Source organism: Cervus elaphus, chromosome 1, assembly GCF_910594005.1.
Source record: "Cervus elaphus chromosome 1, mCerEla1.1, whole genome shotgun sequence".
Classification (NCBI taxonomy): domain Eukaryota; kingdom Metazoa; phylum Chordata; class Mammalia; order Artiodactyla; family Cervidae; genus Cervus; species Cervus elaphus.
The window spans coordinates 88,570,088-88,591,255 of record NC_057815.1 but is presented as its reverse complement, the minus strand read 5'-3'; the positions used below and the strand labels follow the sequence as shown (position 1 = coordinate 88,591,255).

At 63.1% G+C, this 21,168-nt stretch overlaps 2 protein-coding genes across 3 annotated transcripts; one reads left to right on the top strand and one right to left on the bottom strand.

The window, feature by feature from the left end:
• Positions 1-208: 208 nt before the first annotated feature.
• On the top strand, positions 209-1,328 carry C1H11orf94 (chromosome 1 C11orf94 homolog). Its single transcript, XM_043910598.1, has 3 exons — positions 209-759; positions 924-997; positions 1,171-1,328. Exons 1-3 carry the CDS (start codon positions 656-658, stop codon positions 1,290-1,292), a joined length of 300 nt encoding a protein of 99 aa, XP_043766533.1. The 5' UTR covers positions 209-655; the 3' UTR covers positions 1,293-1,328.
• Positions 1,329-1,403: 75 nt separating this feature from the next.
• Positions 1,404-20,748, bottom strand: MAPK8IP1 (mitogen-activated protein kinase 8 interacting protein 1). 2 transcript variants are annotated; one of them, XM_043910310.1, is made up of 12 exons: positions 20,463-20,748; positions 9,453-9,558; positions 7,223-7,537; positions 5,663-5,744; positions 4,684-5,496; positions 4,469-4,544; positions 3,547-3,719; positions 3,182-3,291; positions 2,966-3,082; positions 2,797-2,867; positions 2,566-2,664; positions 1,404-2,230 (listed from the first exon to the last, which is right to left on the bottom strand). In XM_043910310.1, the coding sequence occupies exons 1-12, from the start codon at positions 20,561-20,563 to the stop codon at positions 2,158-2,160; spliced, it is 2,136 nt and encodes a 711-aa protein (XP_043766245.1). In that variant the 5' UTR covers positions 20,564-20,748; the 3' UTR covers positions 1,404-2,157. The 2 variants fall into 2 exon arrangements, with proteins under 2 accessions (XP_043766245.1, XP_043766256.1); XM_043910321.1 differs by lacking the exon at positions 20,463-20,748 and adding an exon at positions 10,701-11,172.
• Between the last annotated feature and the right edge of the window lie 420 nt (positions 20,749-21,168).

The window sequence follows — 21,168 nt, the reverse complement described above, 5'->3', positions numbered from 1 at the left end:
TCCCAGGCTTTGCCAACTAAGCTGAAGTCCCTGTCAGCCTCAGAGGTGGACACAGGGCCCGCCAAGTCCCTGGGGCCGTGCTAAGCTGCGGGGGGCAGTGTCGGGAGGGGGGTGGCCCTCAGCACAGGCTCTGTCCAGCGGGGCCTGGGTGGAGCAGGGCTCTCCAGCTGCAGGACCTTCCTGGGGCAAGTCAGTGTGGGAGGGAGGGGGACGGGAGAGGGAGGCTGGGTGAGCAGGGGAAATGCTGGGGCTCTGGGCGGTGGCTGTGACCTCTGCACAGGGCCTCCTGGGTGCCCGTCCCTGAGCAGGTTGTGTAGGTACCTTACCTCAGTGGTGAGGAAGCCCAGGCCCGCAGAGGGGAGGTGATGTTTCCGCCTGGCAAGAGGCGAGGTGGGGACCTGTGCTATCTGTGCCCTCACCGGTGCGTCTAATAATAAACAAGATGGGCTTGGCATCTGGTGGCCCACAGCCTCAGTGTAAGCAGACCACAGGCCTCAGCACGGAGCTGCCCAGCCGGGCCCCGAGCCACCGCTGACGCGGCGCCGTGGAGCAGGAGGCCTTTGTGAGGCGGCCCCGGGCGTGGGCAGCAGGTTCCGTCGTCCTGCCCGCCGGGGGGAGGGGCAGGCAGAAGCCGGGATCTGGGACCCCGCGGAAGATGGTTCTCACCATGCTGGGGGCTCTGCACCCCAGGGCCGGGCTGAGCCTCTTCGTCCTGTACCTTGTCCTGGCAGCCGCACTTCTCCGCCCCCAGCCACTGAGGTAACTCCTGGGGACCCCGGGCCAGCGGCCTGGAAGTGGGGGGTGCTCTGCGGGCCAGCCCCTCCGCGGTGTCGGGGGCCCCCCCACCCTCAGCTATTGCTCCCTGTTCTGGGAGGTGGTGGCTGCTCCCTGGCCAGCGCTGAGCACCCCAACTTCTCCCACAGGCCTCAGCGATCCGTTCCTGAGGAGTTTTCGGCCCCCCTGGAACTCTCGGAGCCGCTCTCCGGCCTGGTGGACGGTAGGCTCTCCCCTTCCTCTCCCCACCCCGCTCCCTGATGGGGGCGCCGTGCCCTGGGAGGGGGCACCCCGCCAACCTCGGGGGCCTTCTCACCCCACACAGCCTGTGTCTGGGGAAGACTTCGGGGGAACACGGACGCTCCCTGCCACTCACCACCTCTTCTCTCTCTCTAGACTACGGTGTCCGACCGAAACACCCGTGGCCTCGGGGGCCCCGACCCCTGCTCTCCCGGGCCCAGCAGCGCAAGCGAGATGGGCCCGACATGGCCGAGTACTACTATGACTCACGCCTGTGACGGGAACCCCTCATAAAACTATTCTGTGCAGCAAAAGTCTCGGACTTTCCTGGGGTGGGAACGAGCCGGGTGAGGTTGGGGGGGTGGCGGTCCAAGCAGATGACACCCAGCGCGGTCCCGACAGGAAATGGCACTTTAATAGTTGAGGCCAGGGTCATAGGACCTAGATGGGGCTACAGCTGAAGCAGCCAAGAGGCCCCGGCTGGCCCGGGCCACGGCGGAGCCTCCGTTTCCTGCCGAGGCGGGGCCCCCGCTGCCGTGCTCTCCCCTCCCTGTGGGACCCCACGCCTGCCAGGGGGCCAGCGCGCCGGTGGGGTTGGCGGTGGGAGCTGTCGGTCCAGAGGCCACGCCGGTGACAGAGCTGGGAACGGGGACGGCGCCCCCACCTGCGGTTGTTTCCTGACCACAGAGTCCTCGGGAGGGGCTGAGCTTGGCCTGAGCTCAGGGCCCCATGGCTGGGGGTTGGGTGTGGGGGCAGGACTGGGGTGGGCACTTGCAGGTGGCATGGGCTTTGTCAAGGCAGGAGCCGACGGCCAGAGGCCCTGGCAGGGGAAGTGAGGGAGGCCCAAGATGAGACAGAGCCCTCTGCTGCTAGGACGAGCACCCTGTCCTGGCCAGAGGCTTCATCCTCCCCCCAGCCCCACGCCCTCCCAACCCCCGGGCAGCCCACGCCATCCTCCATAGGTGAATCTAACCCCATATATTACAATAGACTGCGTTTGCCTCTGCCCGTAACCCCGGCCCTCCCCCACCCTGGCCAGCAGCCCCCCGCTCCCCCCTCCTCTGGCGGGGGCAGGCGCCCCCTCCAGCCGTGCCACGTCCTGTCAGCAGCCCGCTGTCCTGGCCCTGGCCCGGGGATGCCGCCCTACTCCAGGTAGATGTCTTCCGTGGGGCAGGTGTACTCCACAAACTGCTTGTAGAACTGCTGGAACGCTCTCCTAGGAGGCAGGCAAACACCCGGGAGTCACCCGGCAGGGGCAGGATCTCCATCCGCGGTTTTCACCCTGGAGCGTTGGGGTCCCTATTCCGGGCTGTTTCCCACCCCCACCCCGGTCAGAGCTACTCAGCTCTGTTCTCTACACGTGGCGCTTCCTGAGTAAGACCGCAACTGAAGAAAGGGAAAGCCAGGACCGCAGGACCGCCCAGCCCTCCCTCTGTGAGCTGAGGACGCTGTGCAGAGGCGCTGGGAGGACTGGGGGGTGTTGCTGAGCCTGAGGAGTGTGCTGGGGCCCTCACGCCAGGGCTGGAGGCTCGGCAGGGCGCACACACTCACCCCACAGATTCTGCCAGCGCTTTGGTGGATTCTTCAGACACAAAGACGTGGCAGGCAAACCGGTGGTCAGCAGGGTGCTTGGTAATGAACCCAAAGTACCTGCAGAGGGACAGCAGTCCGTCTGGGCAGGGCGGGGGCTCGGGCCCCTGGGGTGCACGCCAGGCCCCGGGCTGGACTGCAAGCACCCTGAGCCAGCACACCCGCCTCCGCCCTGTTCCCCTCGGGTCTTACTTGTTGTTCTTTGGATGGTATCCACAGAAAGAGATGTTTTTTAACTGGAAAAAGTGGCTACATTTATTCCCCTACAGGAGGGAGAAGAGAAGAGGGTGGTCGTCAGCCTGTGGGGACACAGGTTGGGAGTCTGGCGGGAGAGCGGGGAGGGCGGGCCCCGGGCTGTCACCTTGGCCTCCTGGGAGTCGTCAGCCTTGACGCCGATCTTCACGCCCCGCACGCTGATCTCTAGGACGCAGCTGGAGGGCGGGTTAAAGTGCACGGTGAGCCGGCGGGTGGTGGCGATCTGTGGGTGCAGGACAGGACGTCAGGCAGGCGCCCCTCTCCCCAGGAGAGGCTGGGAGACAGGGCCAGGGGTGGGCGCCCTCCCCAGCGGAGCGGCTACCTTTTGCATAGCAGCACAGAGGACGTCATTGCCCTTGTGATAGGGGACCTGGACTGAGCCCAGGAACTTCACCCGGAACTGGTCCACCCAGTCGCTGTTTTTGGTCAGGGCTGGAAAGCAAGTGTGGAATGAGCAGCAAGCAGACCCACAGAGGGTCACCCCCGTCTCCCGGCTCCCCAGCAACCCCCAGGGTTGACCCTACTGGGCTGGGGCTCACTTTTCTCGATTGTGAGATGGATCTGAAGTCGCTGCTGCCGGGCCCCCTCCCTGGGAGACTGAGATCTGGAGCACCGATCTGCCCAGGAGCGATGGGGTTGGGGCAGACATGGGGGCCCCGGGGCGCCAGGGCAGGGAAGCAACACTACCTGCCAAGTGTTCAGGCTCCTTGGTGACCTCAATGGCGTAGTAGGCAGGGAAGATGCCCCTGGCTCCCGTGCGCATGTTGTAGGCCTCGTACCAGTAGTCCTCGGCCTGCAGCTCCACCAGCAGGGGGTCGTCCACTTCCAGCTCGAGTTCGTCTTCATGTCGAGGCACAAACCTGTCCCCAACGAGGGCCCGTGAGGAATTCACCACCTGGGCCCCTTCAACCAGACATCTGTTTCCCCACCCTGCTCTGGGGTTGGGGAGCTACATTGACATCACTGGTTCAATAAACTTTTGCACAGCATCCCATGTGCCCATGACTCCTGGGGCCGGGAGGAGAGGACTGAGATCAATCAGACACACGTCTGCCACTGAGGAAATCACAGCCAAGGGAGCAAGGCCACAGGTCAACTGTGAGAGGTCTTGGTGGTGGCAGTGTGAGTCACTCAGCTGTGTCTAAATCTTTGCGACTCCATAGACTGTGGCCCGCCAGGCTCCTGTGTCCATGGGATTCTCCAGGCAAGAATACCGGAATGGGTTGCCATGCCCTTCTCCAGAGGATCTTCCTGACCCAGGGATCGAACCCGGGTCTTTGGCCTTGCAGGCAGATTCATTACCGTCTGAGCTACAGTGAAGTGCTAAGTGAGGGGTCATGGGTAGCAACTATTTCCACATGGGGGAGGGAGAGGGGCTGGTGGGTTTTAAAGTGTGGTCAGGGGTGTCTGCTGGGCACCCTCTTGGGCTCTGGCAGCAAACACATCATTCTGAGACCGTTCACTCTGTGTCGGAACTCCAGGTTCCTAGAGAGCGGACACTGGCCTGCTGGGGCTGAGTGCAGGGGCTGGTTTAGGCCACGTGGTGATGGTGGAGGCCGGGAGGATGTGGCCAGCTCCTGCCTGCCCAACCCCCGCCCTCAGCTCTTACCTGAATATGGCCCGGTGGGTCTGCTCCTGTTCTTCCCCGTTGATGACGCAGGAGAAGAGCCCAAAGGACTCCGCACCTGTAGGCGAGGGGGACAGGCTGGGAGAGGCTGGTCCCAGCCCCGGGCTCAGCCCGAGTGCCTTGACTAGACGGACCTGGGGCCGCCTCCCGGGGACACCTCGCCCAGGTCCCTCCGCAGCTCCCTGCTGCCCACTCACTGGAGGAGCGAGAGCGGCCGCTCATGAAGACGTTCAGGAACTTCTTGGAGAAGTGGACGTCGGGTTCGTCGGGGGTGGAGTCCTCCGAGAGGCAGGCGGGGGGCCGCGGCCGGGGGGCCTCTTCGTACTCCTCCCCGATGGCCGACTCGTAGGGGGAGGAGGCAGAGGCGCAGTTGTCGTAGACGGTGGCCGAGTCGCTCTCGTCGCTGTAGTCGCCGAAGCACGGCCGCAGGCTCACCAGCTCCAGCTGCGCGTGCTCGTCCACCACCAGCGTATACTTGACCGAGTCGTAGGACAGGGCGCTGGTGTCCGAGCTCAGCGAGGCCCGCGGAGGCGGCGGCGGCTCCCCCAGGCTCCCGCGCCATCCTCCCGCGGGCGGCTCGGCCCGCTCCGGGGACGACAAGCAGTCGAAGCCCTCGTCCTCCTCGCTGATAGACGGGTGTGGCCGCCCGGCACTGGCGGGGTAGGCGGCGGGGTCGGGGTCGGAGCTGACCGACATGCGGCTCTCGGCGGGCGGCAGGAAGGCGGAGGCGGGCTCCGCAGGGTCCGGGGGCCTCTGCACCGGCGTCAGGTAGATCTCCTCGGTGGCCTCCAGCCGCACGTCCGCCTGGTAGTGGATGCGGTCTCGGTGCGAGTGGCTCCGGCCACCCGCGGGGGCGGCAGGGGGCCCACCGGGAGGCGCCATCTGCGTGGCGGCGCTGCGGCGGCAGGGGCTGTCCGTGGAGGTGCCTCTATCCTTGGTGGCCGCGGGGCTGCTGGGGGGCGGCAGCTCATCGCTCAAGCAGATGTGCTCATGCGGAGGCGTCTGCTCCCCTGGAGAGCAGGCGGGGCGGGGCTGAAGGCGGCGCCCTCACCGGCCCTTGGGCCGCCGGGACACAGACACCAAGGCAAGGGGGGCCTCCCCGTGGGGCCCCGGCAGGCTCCGGGGCCGCCGCCGACCACGGCTGGGGTTCCGGCAAGGGTAAGGGTCCCCACTTACCTGTCTTCAGCGGCGAGGATGATCTCGACACCCGGTCCTGCCAACTGTGCTTCTTGCCCAGAGAGTTATTATTCAGTGTGTCCTGTGCGGGGAACAAAAGGCCCTTGTGACAGAGGCGCTCCAGTGCCCGGCACAGGGAGGCCCCGGCCCCGACCCGCCCCCACCCGGGCCAGCCCGAGGCCATTTGCTGCTGCCCCTGCCCCCCTACCACTTTGCCAAGGGCCTCAGCCCCCTGGCGCAGGCAGGAGGGGTGGCAAGTCACAGCCCTCCTCGCCAGGCCTGCTGACGCGGGACAGCCCACTGCCCCGGCCCAGGGAAGCTGGCTGGGCCTCGGGGAGATGCTCTCAACGGCCTCAACGAAAGTGGCCATGGCCACCATGAGTGCTCCTGAGTGGGGAGGGGAGCCAGAGCCATCCAGGGACAGGGCCAGACCCCGAGGTCTCAGACCTGCAGGGTTTACAGGGAAGAGGCTCACTCCCAGCCCAGCTCCCCTGGAGCCTGGGAAGCCATGGTCTAGGGAAGGGGCAGGGACATGCTCATAGAGCCTGAAAGGGGCAGGAAGAAGGGTCTCCCTGGCAGCTGGCTTGGGGGACTGGGATGATTCATACAAACGACGGCCCCAGGACGCGGTTCCCCCACTCTCCCCGCCAGGAGCACATGACAGAGGAATGACAGATGTAATTGTCAGAGGCCCTCCTTCCTGGATCTCCGGCCCCTGGGACCCCTCTCCACAATGCCTATATACAAGGCTTCCTACAGACACCTTGGGTCCCCTCCCCTGAGAACACTCTCGCAGGCTTGCACATTCATGAGTTTGGCTGCCAAAACCCACCAGAGAGGATCCTGGGAAAGGGACCGAGCCTCTATCTGCACCCCCTGCACCCTCCACCCACAGCCCCAGCTCCCCGAGCTGCTCCTCTGAACCTCCCCAGACTGGGCCTGGGAGACAATAGTCCACGGCCGGCTCTCCCCCACCCTATTCAACCCTCCTTGGCATCCAGCCACCCAGCCCAGGGGCCCTAGGCCCCCAGCCCAGCCTAGCAGCTCCGCCTCCCATTTCTCTTCCCTGCCCCCCGGGAATTCCCAGCTGCCCGAATTTCAAAGCGGCGGCTGCTCCCCAGCCGCAACTCCTCACAACTTCCCCTGACTTTTCCCACGCGGCCACCTCACGTGCCCTTTTCTCCAGGCCCTGCTTTTGCCCCACGTTCACCAGGAACCCCGACACCCTGGCAACCCCTGTTCTCTTAATTCCCTACTTCCCTCTCCAGCAGCATCACCCCCCTGCCCCTCTCAGCCCCTGCATTCCTTCCACGTCTCATCTCGAGGCTCTAAACCCAGCCAGACCACTCGGCTCGTCTCACTTAGGGTGGATTTTGCTTGCCTTCAGCGATCACCTCTCCAGGGACCTCCCCCTCGGAAAGCTACACCAAGCATCACCAGGCTGGAGACTTCTCAGGCTCTCGAAGCCCTGCCCGCTCCGCGGCCCTCGCCGGGACCCTGAGGACACCTGCCGGAGCCCCGCCCCGCAGCCCCGCCCCCTGGGCCCCGCCCCCGCCTCACCTGAGACCGCGGCACCTGCGGGAAGAGGTTCAGCGTGGTGGGTCGCTTGGGCCTGTACGTGTCTCCACCGCCCGGGCCCTGGCCCTGGCCCTGCCCCTGGCTCTGGCCGCGGGGCGCCGTCTCCTGGCGGGGCTCGGCCTCGGGCGGCCCTGCTCCCGGCCGCCGCGCGGCGCGCTCCTCCTCCTCGTCGTCGTCCTCGGCGCCGGGAGTGTCCCCCGCCGCATCGATCAGGTCCATCTGCAGCATCTCGGCCTGCAGCCGGCTCCCCCCACCGCCGCCGCCGCCGCCCGCGGAGAGCAGCCCGGCGCGTGGGGGCTGCGAGGCGCGAACGGAGGGGCGTCAGGGGGCCTGGCGGGGGCGGGGCCCAGGCGGCCGAGCACCGCCCCCCACCTCCCCCCTCCCCACTCCCGGCGCGGGCGAGCCCATTCCGAGGCCACAAAGAGGGGGAGACAGGGAGCGCGGCAAGGAGGCCCGCGAGAGGGGGCCATGCCCTCCTGCCCCCTCGAGGACGCGCGAGGCCGCCGCCTCCTCCGCATGTCAGTCCGCACCTTTGGCAGTCCACACCGCTCCCCTCCCCCATGGTCCCCCGCTTTCCGACTCTTTGCAACACCCCTCGTTCCCTTGGCAACGGCCAGTGACCTCACCCGAGTAGTAAACTGAGCCCAGAGTGAGGTCACCGCTGTTGCCATGGGGACGGAGGGGTCGCCGAGGAGTTCAGGGCCCCACAAGGGATGGAGACCGGGGTTAGTTTTTGAAGCGGGCAGTAAGGAAAACTCAGGAGACAGTCTCAGCCCAGAGGGCCGCAGTGCGGACAGGAAGACCCGATCGTGGCCGGAAGACGGATGCCGGGCGGGGAGGAGCAAGTGGCGAGCACCCGCATGAGGCAGTGGCATCCACACCCTCCTCCGTCCTCAGGCTGAGGACCCTCCAACCTGAGGTCTTCTCTCGGACCAGCCTAACTTTGACAGTCCAGAGCTCCGTTCTAGTTCCAGGCCTGCCATTAACTCCCTGGCACCTTGGACAGATCCCCTGACTCTCCCAATTCCCTCAACAGTTAACTGCCTCCCAGCTTCCCACAGAGGAGAGGATTTACTGGCAAGAAAACATGATAGACCCCTGGAGCTTGGCTAAGGCCCCATAGGGTACACCTTGAGCTAGTACCGCCTCAGGTCCGCTGGTTGCAAAGACCACCCTCTCCAAGGCTCTGTTCGTACAAGTCAGCCAAGAGGATGGTGTGGGAGTCCCAAACTGATAAATGACCTTAAAGAAGCTGTATTAGTCCAGAATAAGTGGCCTCTGCCTCCATCCCCTCTAGGCCTGGCCAGAGAGTGGGGGGTTGGGGTCCAGCATACTGTAGGGTTTCCCCCACCCCTCGGTTTCCTCTTGCCTGGAAGGGCTTACAGAGTCTCTGGGGGTAAAAGGAGGTCCACACAGAGGCACCCCACCCCAACTCACACTGCGGCTCTCCTTGGCTGCCATTCTCCCAACCGCACGTCTCCTCTGGCCACCCACCCTCCTGGGGGCTGAGAGAAACTCTGGGCTCTGCAACCTAGCTGCATGCCTGCTTTCCATCTCCTGGCCCATGGCCCCTTTTCCCTGTTCTGAAGAGACATGAGGGATCTCTGTCTGACTGGGTCTCCCCAGATGCTGGGGACCTCCCTCCAGGCAGAATTCAGACCTTTGGCAGCTGAGAGAGCCATTTGTCCTATGGTGAAGCCATGGGGGCCCAGAGCAGCAGAGCTGGATTAAGCTTCCAGAGGGACCTTTAGGACAGTGAGCCAGAGGGGGTCCGCAGGGCTGTGTGGTGTGTTCCGTGCAACCGTAGCCGAGGGAGTGCCCTGGCTCTTTTCTCCTGCCCCAAAGCACTGCAGATTCCACTGGACTCCACCCTGCACTGCCTCAGGCCCTCTGCCAAGGAAGCTTTGGAAAGGATGTAGGGTAGTCCTGAGCCTTCCCTTAATTCTGGGTCCTAATTGCTACTGTCCTAGGCCTCAAGACTTCCTGCTCTCTCCCTTCTTATGGACAGTTGAAGGAGCTGTCTCCTGCCTTTGCCCCTGGCAAAATAAATAAATACATAATAAATTAAAAAATCTGAGCACTCAAGATGTGCCAAGCATTGTCCTGCATGTTATTTCCTTAGATGGGAGTACCACCCAGACCCCAACAGCCCCTCTAGATACAGGGATACCCTCCCTCCTGTCCCTACCCATCCTGCCCACCCTACCCTTACCCGTAAGGACAAGGTGTCTTTGCATTGCAGGCTGATGCCACATTCATCGGTGATCTCAGAGAGGTCTTCATCCTCAAACTCCTCCAGGCTGATGTCATGGGTGAGCCTGGTGGGGACAAGAAGCCAAAGTTACCACTCAGGGGACTGCTGGCGGTGGGCTGAGGACCCTGAGGCCTCCCCCATACCTCTTCAGAGGGGCGGCCCCTCGAAGACATATCACCAGAGGATGGAACCTGAGGTCTGCCTGCTTCAGTGCAAAGGGTTAGGGTAAGTTTGAGGCTCAGATCAAAAGGCAGGTCTCCAGCGTGGCAGCGGAAGGGAGGGCTCTGGGTCCCCCTAGCTCTACCCAGCTGGGAGCTGTCCACCCTGCTGTCACCCAGAGGCTGTGCCTAGAAGGCCCAGCTGGTCAGAGCCTGGGCTCTGCCAAAGAAATGGCTCCCAGAGTCAAGGCACTGACTTGACTCCAGTTCACTCATGGAGGAGGCAAGAGTGTCCAGGAGACTCCAAGGGAGGCCAGAAGCGGGGGCTCCCTGTGCACCTCGGGGACAGAACCCAGGGTGCTGGCAGAGGCCCCGCCCCAGCTCGGAGGGGCGCTCCGTGTCCCCGGCCCAGGAGGTCCCGCGCCTCGGAAGCCCTGGGAGCAGGTGAAGGGGACCTGGTGTCAATGTCGTTTCCTCCAGTTCTAGTAACGACGGCGCCCCTGTTCTGTGCTCTTGGTCTCATCAATTCGAACGCAAAATCTGCCTGCCTGGCTTGTGGGCCCTGAACAGGAGGTTGCCCATGGCCGGGCTGGCTTAAGCTGGAGGTGTCCTGGACTCAGGAGACCCCACTCAAAGCATGGGAACTCTTAACTGGCTGTACTAGGACCCTCTCGCCCACAGGCCGGCCCTGCGCCCCCCACCCCGGAGTGGCGGGCTGTGCCAGCCCCTACTCAGCCCCAGTCCTGGGTATCTGCCCGGTTTGGTGTGGGTGGGACAGTGGGAGAACTCTGTTAAGGAAGTTGGGGAGAATTCTTCTTGGGGAGAATTCTTGGGAGTCTCTTCCTCAAGAAGACCAGGAGACTGAGGCATAGAGAATGGAGACCCACTAGACCAAGGTCATCCAGAAGAGGTGGTGGGCTCAGCCCTGGGGGGCCCGAGGAGGCCACACCCCCTGCCTCTGGCCTCCACCCGACCAAACAGAGACCTGGAGCCCAATGGAGCCGCCCCAGAGCTTCCCCCTCCCCCACGCCGGTCCCCAAAGCCCTACCAGCGCTCCCACTGATCCTCCAACCAGCTGTCATTGTCTGGGCTCGAATCCATCTTCAGCACCAGCTGCATGGAGAGCCCTGCCCGGCCGGGGGGCTGAGGGGCCCCAGGGCCGTCCTCTCATGCCCAGAAGGGTGGGGGCGGGGGCCAGGGCTCCGGGCAGGGCTGGGGCCTCCGGCCTCCGCCGCCTGGGCCTGCCTTTCTGCGTCCAGCCCGCTGCAGAAGCCTGGGGAGCTCATTAAAAATAGATGGGCCGGGAGAGGAGGCAGCGGCTGGCTGCCGACCCCAGCTCTGCCCCGCCAGCCCTCAGCTGCAGGCAGCTTCCTCCCCCGGCCCTTCGCAGCCGCCGCTGTCGCGGCCGCCTCCCCCGCGGGATCAGGTTACTGCAATCAATGCCGGGCTCCACCTGCCCTTCCAATGCCCCGATCCTGTCGGGGGTTGGCGTGGCCCCCCCTCCCTGGCCCAGGCTTGGACGCAGACGGCAGAAATCTGGGCTGTTTCCCCCCAAAAGCCAGCCCCGGATCTGCTTTTAAAGGGCCAGCAGCACAAGTAGGGCTCCTGGTGGTGAGATGGGGGTGGGGGTGGGGGGGGACTGTGATTCCAAAATTCTCCACAAAGGGATGCTCAGCCCCCGCAGCTCATCAGGCAGGTTTCCTAGACAGCGCTGCCTGGGGTGGGTCTAGGCGGCTTCTGTTGCCCACCTGGGTGCAGACAGAACCCGGCCCCCTTCCCCAGGGCTCTGTCCTTCCGTCCAGGAAGTGCCTGGAGGCAAAAGAGGCACCAAGGCGGGGCTAAGGGCAGGGCAGGAAGGGCAGCCTGGGGGCCCAAGAGCCTCCTGGCACCGCGAGGTGGCAGCAGCAGAAGCTGGAAGACCCCTGGAGGAGCGGCGCGGAGGGATTCTGATGGGCTGAGGGCGGGCGTGGAGGTACGGGCAGGCTGGGGAGGAAGCCAGGGCAGCCCTGCTTGGTCTGGCGCGGGGTGGCATCTCTGATCCTGGACCGAGAACCCGTTTGCAGTGGTACTGATCGGGTGGGGAACACACACTGGCAGCCTGGCCTGTCACGGAGAAGGCACCCCTGGACTCAGCTGGCACCAGGCGGCGGCAGGACCAATGGGTATCTAACCCAGACGTGCCTTCGGACGCCCCTTGGGGGCCTGGGACCCCCGCACACATCTGCATGTTCTTGTCCTCACTGCCCAGCCTGGCCTAGCTCCTGCCTGTGCAGTCCCAGGCCTCCACCCTGGCCTGTCTGCCTCAGTTTCCCCAAGCCTGCACATCGCTCCGCCCACAACCACCACGATGAGGCAGAGCTGTCCGAAGAAACTCCACCCTCTGCCCGCGACGCCTCTTGCCGACTCTGTGTGTGATGGCCTATCTCTTGCATCTGCCTCCCAAGTGTCTAACGCAGTGCTTGGATGAAGTATGTGGCAGGCTCTCAACCTGTGCCTGGGGGGAGAAGGTTCGGTTAAGCCCCCTCCTCCAGGAAGCCCCCCTGGTCCCCCGTGTCAGCGCCTAACAGCCCTCCAGGCAGTGCTCACTGGTCCGTCATTCCCCGTCTGTGGTTGGCGTCACCCCGTGCGTGGAGGGAAGGCAGTGTGAAGGAGTGGAGGGAAAGAGGCCTGCATCAAGCACCCTTCCCGTCCTCTCAGGAGGCTCCAAAGTAGACAGAGCTCACACCCTACCCCCGCCCTGCACCCAGCAGGTGAAGAATAAAGGTTCCCCCCACCCGCCCGCCCCCAGCAAAGTCTGGAGGGCAGAGCTGGTGAGGTCATCTTGCATACAATAGGCACTCAATTCGTGTCTGCTGAAGTCTGTCCAGGACAGCCTCAGCCTCCGGAGCTCCTCTCAGACCAGAGTGTTCGCAGCAGACCTGCAGGGTCTGGCTTGGACCTGGGCTGGGGCTTCTCAGATCATTTCTACACACGCGATCTCAGCGTCACCCGATATTCTTGCTTCCCAGGAGGCAGGTCTGGGGGGGCAGGCAGGGACAGCTGTCTCAGCCTCTACACATGAGCAATGAGGGTCACTGAGGGCGGTGGTGGACAGAGCCCTGGGCTGGGCCTCAACAGCCTGTACTCGATCCCTGGCTCCGGTGGGGTGGGTTCACGGAGCTCCTCAATCTCACTTTTTACCCCTAAGCCAGGCAAGATGGTGGAATGGCCACCATACCAGGCTCAGATGCAGGAGGCCTGAGATCAAATCCCGACTCCTTCCCTTACGAGGAGCAGCTGCCCTGTCGCCTGAGTGGCTGCCATGCCCTGGCCACCAACCTTCTTGATGCTCTGCGTCCCCCTTCATCCTCAATCCAGCCTTAGAGGATGGTTTTATTCTGCCCATTTTACAGATGGGGAACACTAAGGCTGAGACAGAAGATGCCATAGGCCTGCAGCTTCCCCATAGGTAAGATGAGGACCCCATCTGGGTGTTGGTAAACTTAACGGAATGGAGTGTGTGTAAATTATGTGAGGTCCCGACCAAGGATCAGGGACTGGACTGACCCTGGAGTCTTCTTTGCAAATCACACCCACTCCCCTCAACGTCCCCCTCTCCCCACCTCTCCGCCGCCCCATCCCCTGCCCTTTCCTCCTGCTTATCAGGCACCAGGAGTTCTGGGTCTCTCAGCTGAAGCCCCAGGAGGCCCTTTGTGGAGGAAAAGCCATACAGACCCTTGGTCCCTCCAAGTTCAAGGAGGGCAGCTCCTGGAGGAGGAAGGAAAAGATGGAGGGCAGGGGGGGCAGCAGGGGCCGGAAGGAAAGAGGGAGGTCCCCTCCTGAGCCCACTGCCCCACCTTCCCCATGGAAACCGGCCCCCAGAGCGCCAGAAGATGGCTCAGGCTGAACCACACGACCCGCTGCAGGTCGGGTCCCCGGCTTTGCCTCTAGATCTGGGAACCCCAGCCCTTTGGAGGCAGCTGCCCTCATCACTCAGACTTGCTCGCCCGTTCGGGTGAGACGGGTCACGAGGGCTCATCCACACTAACATCTGGTGAGTCTACGGCAAGTGTTTGGTCTCTCGAGGCCCCCCTGACCTTGGCATCAATCTTTGTCACCCAGGCCCCTCTTCTGAGTTAACCTCATCGCCTCCCACTCTGGTGCCCCTGTCCTCCCCTCTGGCTCCTCACTGTCCTCCGAATGTGCCACCCTTAGGCTCCCCCTGCCTGAGCTGAGCTCCCCTAAACAGACAGACAAGCCTCCTGTGTTTCGATGTTTACGTCATGGCCTTTCCCTTGCCACGTGAACGTCAGTCACATCTGCATTCCACCAACGGCAGCTCTTTCTAAGCTGCAGTTTCCACCCAGGAGGAGGCGGAGTTAGCAGTGCCTGCCAAGCAAGGGTTTTAAATGGTAAAGTGCTGAGGCTTCAAGTTGAGCAATGCCAAATCCCAGCCAGGCATCTGGCTGCCCAGAGGCTCTTCTTGTCTTCCTGCTCCTGGCTCCTGGGGAGGGAGGTCAGGGTGCCAGCTGACCCACCTTGGGTCCTGGCCATGATGTGTGAGACCCCGCTGTGATGGGGTCAGCTGCGCTCCAGGGGTCCCGCCGGCCGCCCTCTGAGTGCTGAGCACGGCTGCCCAGGAGGTTCTCGAACCCGAGCCTGGGGCTGCCCTGCTCCGAGCAGCTTCCCCACCTCCCTTGGGCTCCCCTATAGGCCATTCTCTGAGGGGCCACCAAAACCAACACACGAAATCCAAGTCTGGTCTTATCACCCGTCCCCAGCTCAGAATCCTAACAGCTTCCCCCATCCTTAGGCGAAGGGGCCCAAATTCTCACCTGTGGATCCTGCCCCCACCTCCCACCCTCCCAACTCTTAGGCACCTGCCCCACTGGCTCCCTGATTGGGCCGAAGAGCCCCGCTGTGGGCTAGGTCCCCCTTGCAGGCATCCTGGGGTGGGGGGGGGGGGCGGTCACTGGGATTTTCCCTGTGAGCTCTGTGACCAGAGGTGGGCTCCCCTGAGAGGCAACTGGCCCACGAGGGCGGCATCGCGCGGGGGCCTGACATGACAGGTGCTCAGTGACTGCTGTTGGATGAGGGAAACGCTGCTGTCCCCAGGTCTTTCTAGACTTCCCCTTCGGAAATCTCGAAGCCAGTTCCCTCTTCAGCCTGAGTTGTGTGTGCCCCGCACCTGCTCCAGGCTGGGGTAGGATGTGGGGGCCTCTGGGAAGATGGTGATGGCCGAGACGGCAGAGGGGGGCACCAGGCCCAGCCTCACCCGCACGGTCCCCTCTCCATCCCACCCCCAGCTCTGGTGGACCCTGGGGTCAGGCTGGGTTTTCTCCTCTGGTCTGGAATTCCTTTCTCAACCGTGTCCACACTGGGGTCATCTTCACTGAAAACTGAATCCAACCCAAGAAACAAGCCCCACAAGGACGCCCCTCCTTGGGGTTGAGCTCAGTCGTGTCCGACCCTTTGCAGCCCCATGGCCTGTAGCCTGCCAGGCTCCTCTGCCTACGGGATTCTTCAGGCAGGAACACTGGAGTGGGTTGCCATTTCCTTCTCCCGGGGATCTTCCCGACCTGGGGATGCAACCCGGGTCTCCTGCACTGCAGGCAGATTGTTTACCATCTGAGCCCCCAGGGAAGCCTGGTTGCGCTGGCAGGCTGGTTCCTCACCACTAGCGCCACCCGGGAAGCCCCTACTTGGGGTTAGCAAGCATCGAAGCTGTTCAAATACTTTGGTGCTGATACGGAGCAAGAACTCTGGCATCTGGTGACTCAACTATTGGGAAACTATCCTTTGAAAACCATCCCAACCTTGGAAAAGCTTTTCTACACAGGGTGTGTGTCCTCATCATGGAAACCACCGCCGAGTCTGGCGCGCGGGGTCCTCCAGTGGAGGGAGCATTGCTCGCTCTTTGGGATGAACGTTATAAAGTCTGTGCATTATAAATGTTGAAAATGGGAACTAATACAATAAGCAGAAGACAGAACGTGTCACTTTATGGCTCCACGTGATGACTTACACGCAGAAGAGACCCTGACACAAACACAGCCGTGGGACGCGGTGGGATCTGGGAGGTCTTCTCAAGTCCGCTCTGGGTCACACCCCCCAGCGGCTGCCCCTCATAGAGCCGGGCTTCCTGAGGTAACTGACTCCCACCTTCGCTCTGCTCCACACGTGAAGCCCAGGGCCCCGTATACTGCAGGCACTAAATAAATGCTTGTTAGAAGCAGCGCTGGTGGACCCAGGCCCTGGGCCCTGCCTGTGTTTCTGGGGCCGGGTAAGGCCCACGGTGGATGCGCCTAGAGATTTCTTGACTGAATCCAAGAGCAGGGCCAGGTGCAGAGACGGCGCCCTGGATGTAAGAGCGCCTGGGGGGCGGGGGTGGGGGCCAGGGGCTCAACCTCTGACATCCAATCACTGGAGGTGAAATCCTGCCTTGGCCACAGCCGTCTGTGTGAGGAGAGTCCACATTCCGTCTCCTGTACTGGAGGCTCATCGCAGCCATCTGGGGGTGCTGCCCAGGGCCCGGGCTGGGGTGGCCCCAAGAGCAGCAGCTTTTCACTGCCCCCCAAATGTGGCTGGTTCCCAGCCTCTCCCTTCACTCTGTCCCCCCCGGGTACAACGTTCCTCCTGAGGCTTCAGGCCATCGCCCGCTCTCTGAGCGGAGATTCCCAGGGTCTGTGGGCTCCAGCCCCATCCTCCTCTTTGAGCTCCAGACCCCAGACCAGCTGCCTGCTTGAACCTTCTAACTGGGTCCCCCCACGATCAGCAACCTCAGGCTCAGCCTCAAGTGACGTCATCACCCCGCCCGCCAAGCCTCTCGTCTCCCACGGGGCACCCCCTTCCTCGGGACTGGCCTCATCCCAGACGCCTCTCTCCCCTCCCACCTCCCCTGGCTCCCTCCCAGGTGGGCTAATCCACCCTCCAAATGTCCCTCCCCTGAGCCCCGTCCACACCCGCATGACGGCCGGTCTCCCAGTGGTCCCCCTGCCTCCCGGTCCGCTCCTGATCGGAAGCCCGAGGCACCATCTGATGCTGTCCTTCCTGAGACCTCTGGGGGCTCCCCTGCTTGTGGGGGGACAGGCCAGGGTCCCCACGGGCCTCTGCGTCCCTGCACGCCCGCTCCCCGCACTCGGGCCAGCCTGGGAGTCACATGCCCTGTCAGCACCCTCCCTCTTCACCCCTCCTCCTGGGTGACCCTCACTCGCCCCCGAGGCCTGCGCTGAGCTGACCCGGCCCTGACCCAGGGCCCCTCCAGGCCCCTGACCCGAGTCACCAGCTCACCTTCCGCCTGTCTGGTAAGGACTTGTCTGTCTGTCCGACCACATAGACCATGTCGCCGCCTGCACGACAGGCCAGGCCCTCATCTGTGCCTCTGGAGTGTCGCAGTGAGCCGGGCCAAGTGCAAATACTTGGGTTTTTTTGGGGGTGAGGTGGGGAGCCGGGTGGCACAGCTTATAGGATTTTAGTTCCCCGAGCAGGGATTGAACCCAGGCCCTCGGCGGTGCCAGTGTGGAATCCTAACCACTGGGAATTCCCGCAAGTTCTCGCTGAGTGCACGGAACCCTGTGAAGAGATGAGTAAGGGGCCCTGGACTCCCGCCCCCCCAGGCAGCATGGGGGCCAGAACATGACCATCGTGTCCAAGGAGTCCTGAGACCCGGTGCCGCCCCAGCTCCGCTGCAGCTTGCTGTGTGTGCTCCAGAACCCGCTTGGCCTCTCTTGTCTCCCCCTAAGGAAGGGGGGGTGCTGGACGAGCTGGTCTCCAAGGTCCCCTCCTCCACGCCCCCTCCGGCACACTCCGGGCAGCCTCTCACTTGACTCCCCACGAGCCTCTCACGCAGACTGTGCCACTGTCTCCCCCTCTTCCTCCTACCATCGAGCTCAAGGAATCCGCAGCTAAGCTTCTAAATTCTCTCACAGAATTTCCTTAAAATGAACATGTATCACTTTACCGTCCAATTTTCTTTTATTCTTTTCTAGGTGACAGAAGTAACTTATGCTTATGGTAAAAATAAGAACTCAAAGAATACAGAAGTTTGTGAAATAAATGAAAATCCCTCTCCCACACCAGAGTCAAAGGTAATTACTAGTAACTGGTTGGAGCATTTCTAGAATCAGAAAAAAAAAGTTTATTTACACCAACTCTCAACAAACAAATGCTCGCCCTCCTCAGATCCACACCACATGCCCCTCTCCACGAACTCTCCTCTATTTCCAGGGTGGCTCCGAACGCGACCTCTGCCACTTATCTAACCTCTTCCCGTCTCAGTTCCTTCATCTGCAAAGTGGGGACAAGGACAAGATTCTGTTTATGTGGTTCTGGGCAGGACTAGGCGCCCTTGCACAAAAAGTGCTTAGAATGGTGACTGGGCAAAGCGAAGGCCTCCCAAGTGGCAGGGTTTCCAGCGTTCTCCTCGGAACTCTCCAATTGCATCCCCAATTAAATAATAAACCCCTAACGCCTTAGGGCACACCTACTCTGTGCCGGGCTTTGGGCAAACCAAAGTTTAGGTATTGACTTCTTGTGCCTTCTGGAAGTGGACAGTGGTGCTGGGTCACATGCACACACACACGCATATGTGCACACACATACACGCATGCACACACGCATGTGCACACACACGCAAAATAATACCCACAAGAACAGCTCTACGTGAATATAGCTCTTCACAGTCCTTGAAACACTCAACATGTGTTGTTTTATCCAAGTCTTAGGGCCACCCTGAGCAGGGACCAAAGTAGGCATCGTGGAGAAAAGACCGGCCCAAGGCATTCAGCACCCACTCTGAGCACGCGGCTAAGAGGATGGAGCCAGGATTCAAAGCCAGGCCAGAGCCACAGGGGCAGCCCCACCCGGGCTCCATCAGCCGAGCTAAGAACTGTGAGAGGCGGACGGGGAAAGGGCAGCGGGGGCTGCTGGAGCCAGCAGGGCAGGCCTCAGGCCGGAGACACTGGCTTACTGTTCACATCTCCACAGCCAGGCCCTGGGGTCCTGGAGGGCCAACCCACGCTCCGCCTTGGCGTGGTGCCCAACTCACCCAGCAGGCCCAGGGCTGGCCACACTCACTGGCGGGCCCTCCTTACCAGTCACTGTCGCTCAGGCATCCAGGATAACCTGCCCGCCGGGGACAGGGAGGGATGGAAAGTGCTCTCCCCCGGGAAGGCCAAGCTGTCCTCTGGGCCAGAGGCAGGGCCTGAAGGTAGAGTGGACCGAACACGCAGCCTCAGGCCCTGACTGCCCTCGGGGAAGCCACCCGCCTTCCTGAGCCTCAGTCTCCTCATCTACAAAATGGGCAGGCCCATCCTGATGCCCTGAGTGGTGGGGAGGGAGGGAGACCTCGGCCAGCCCGGGGAACAGGCCCCGAGCAGGAATGAGCCATCTCAATGCCCGCCGGTGTGGAGGATGACACTTGTTGAGCGCCAATGTGATGTACATTAAGGAATCAATGTGAATTAGCTCATCAACAGATGAGACTCAGGAAAGATCAGAGCGCTGCCCAGGCCAGGCAGCTAGAAAGTTGGTGGAGCCAGGATTTGCATCCACGTCTGTCCGAGGGCTGTACTCTCCCACTAGAGGGGCCTCCTGGAAGGAGGGCGGCATTGGTGTGAAGGCAGAGTAGTCCACGTCGGGTACAGTGAGTCTCAGACCTCGGCCTCCTCACTCTGAGGCCCGAACCACAAAGCCCCCAGTCCTGGAGCCCGGCCTCCTCCATCTGGTCTTTGGCAGCTCAGCTCGGGGCCTTCTGGGAGATTTCTAGTCCTGATGATGATGCCATTAGCGATCCCTGGAGGTCCCTGCCCACCTGAGGGCCGGGGAGCCAGCAACCCCTTGGTCAAGAAGAGGGGCTGGCGCCAGAGCCCAGCTGGGGCCCGGCGGGGGTGGGGGCCCCAGGAGAGGGGCAGACCCAGCTCATTACATGGAGGAACAATGGGGAATGGAGGCCTCTTTCTGGGGGCTCTGGAGCCGTAACCCCTCCTTTCCTTCCTCTCCAACCAGCCAGGATGAGGACGGAGGGACGTCCATCCCAACCCCCACAACACCCACTGCCACCTCTCTGAAACCCACCTCCCAGTTGCCTAAGACCAGACTGGGGGTTAGGGAGAGAGCTGACGGAGCTGCTAGATCAGGGTCCCCGGTGCTCACCCCGGCAGGACCCACCCCACCAATATCCCCGGCTACTTCTGAGGGCTCCAACCCAGACTCCCTCTCCCACAGCCAGGCCTCGATCTCGCGGGTTGAGGCTGAGCCTCTGTTCGGCACCTACACGCACCGGACCAGGTCAGTGTTTGTGCCAATCCACGGAAGGTCCTGGCCACGCCAGGCCTGGGAGTTGGGCCCCTCTGGCCAGGCAGGGCTGGGGGAGGGGCCTGCGACTCTCTCTCCAGCACCAAGGCTGTCGGTCGCCCCAAGAAACGGACCCGCGGAGCATCCCAACCTAGTGCCATCCTCTATTCAGGAGCCTTCCGACTGGGCGCAGGCAAAGCCCCAGGCTTCCTTCCTCCTGCGGGCTCTCAACGCAGACCCCAGGCCCCGCCGCAGCTCCAAAGTCGGAGAGAAGGCGGCCTCCGCAACCCCTCCTCCAGTTCCAGCTCAGGATCTCCTCGCCTCGGACACGGAATGGCGGAGAAAGCCGCACCGCGGATATGCATCGGCCATGAGTGTAGACTTGGGGCTGACGGAGATTCGTGAAGAGACCCCATCCCCACGCCGCCCTCTCGTTCTGCGGTTTCCCATGAGTGTGTGTTGCGGGGCGGGTGCGGGGGGGAGCCCGGGCAGATCGATTTAGGCTGAAGGGTGGGGCGCGGCGGCCGGAGAGCCTCACCTGAAATTGGGCGGCGACGCGATGTGCAGCCCCAGGAACGGGGAGGCGGCAGGCGGGGACGCGGCCCCCCCGCCCAGGCCGCCGCTCTCTCGCTCCGCCATTCTCCCGCACAGCCCTGGCCATCCGGGCGGAGCGCGGCGCGGAGGCGGCGGCGGCGGCGGCGGCGAAGGATGCGCGGGCGCGGCGAGAGGCCGCCGCCGCGGGGATCGGCTGGGAACTGCGCGGCGGGCGCACCTGCGCAGGGCAGGGCGCGGCTCCAGACCGCGCGCAGCTCTGGGGACTGGCGCGAGCGCCTCCGAGCGCGCTCCCGGGTCCTCGGCCGGGCTTGGGTACGCCCCGCCCCGCCCCGCCCCTTACCCAGGAGCCCCGCCCCGCGGCGCTTTCCAAGGTGCTGAAGTCTCAGCCCCGTGGTCCCCGAGTTTGGCCCCGCCCCGCGCTCAATCCCACGCAGTAATAGCAGTTTCCCCTTCCGCAAAGCCCTCCGTGCCCCTGCGGGCTCTGTTCCTGGGGTGGGCCTAGCGCCCGGGTATGGGGTAACTAATGGCGGGATCTTGGTTCCTAGGACCCGACTTGACCCCCTCGCTGCAGACAAAGAAGGCAGTCAGAAAGGAGAGCCGTGGAGGAAGGCAGAGAAACACGTGCAGGTGTCGGGAGCTGGCTCCTAGGGCCGACAGAGTTTTGGAGTGAGGTGGTGTGAAGTCATAGC

What these genes read in the sequence shown, in the direction of transcription:
- C1H11orf94 (XM_043910598.1), top strand. Translation starts at nt 656, where the DNA reads ATGGTTCTCACCATGCTGGGGGCTCTGCACCCCAGGGCCGGGCTGAGC. An exon ending in CTCCGCCCCCAGCCACTGAG is followed by an intron (nt 760 to 923) that starts GTAACTCCTGGG and finishes CTTCTCCCACAG; the next exon opens with GCCTCAGCGATCCGTTCCTG. An exon ending in GCTCTCCGGCCTGGTGGACG is followed by an intron (nt 998 to 1,170) that starts GTAGGCTCTCCC and finishes CTCTCTCTCTAG; the next exon opens with ACTACGGTGTCCGACCGAAA.
- MAPK8IP1 (XM_043910310.1), bottom strand. Translation starts at nt 20,563, where the DNA reads ATGGCGGAGCGAGAGAGCGGCGGCCTGGGCGGGGGGGCCGCGTCCCCG. An exon ending in CGCAGGTGCCGCGGTCTCAG is followed by an intron (nt 5,745 to 7,222) that starts GTGAGGCGGGGG and finishes TTCCCCGCACAG; the next exon opens with GACACACTGAATAATAACTC. An exon ending in TCTGTGCTGCTATGCAAAAG is followed by an intron (nt 3,083 to 3,181) that starts GTAGCCGCTCCG and finishes CTGCACCCACAG; the next exon opens with ATCGCCACCACCCGCCGGCT.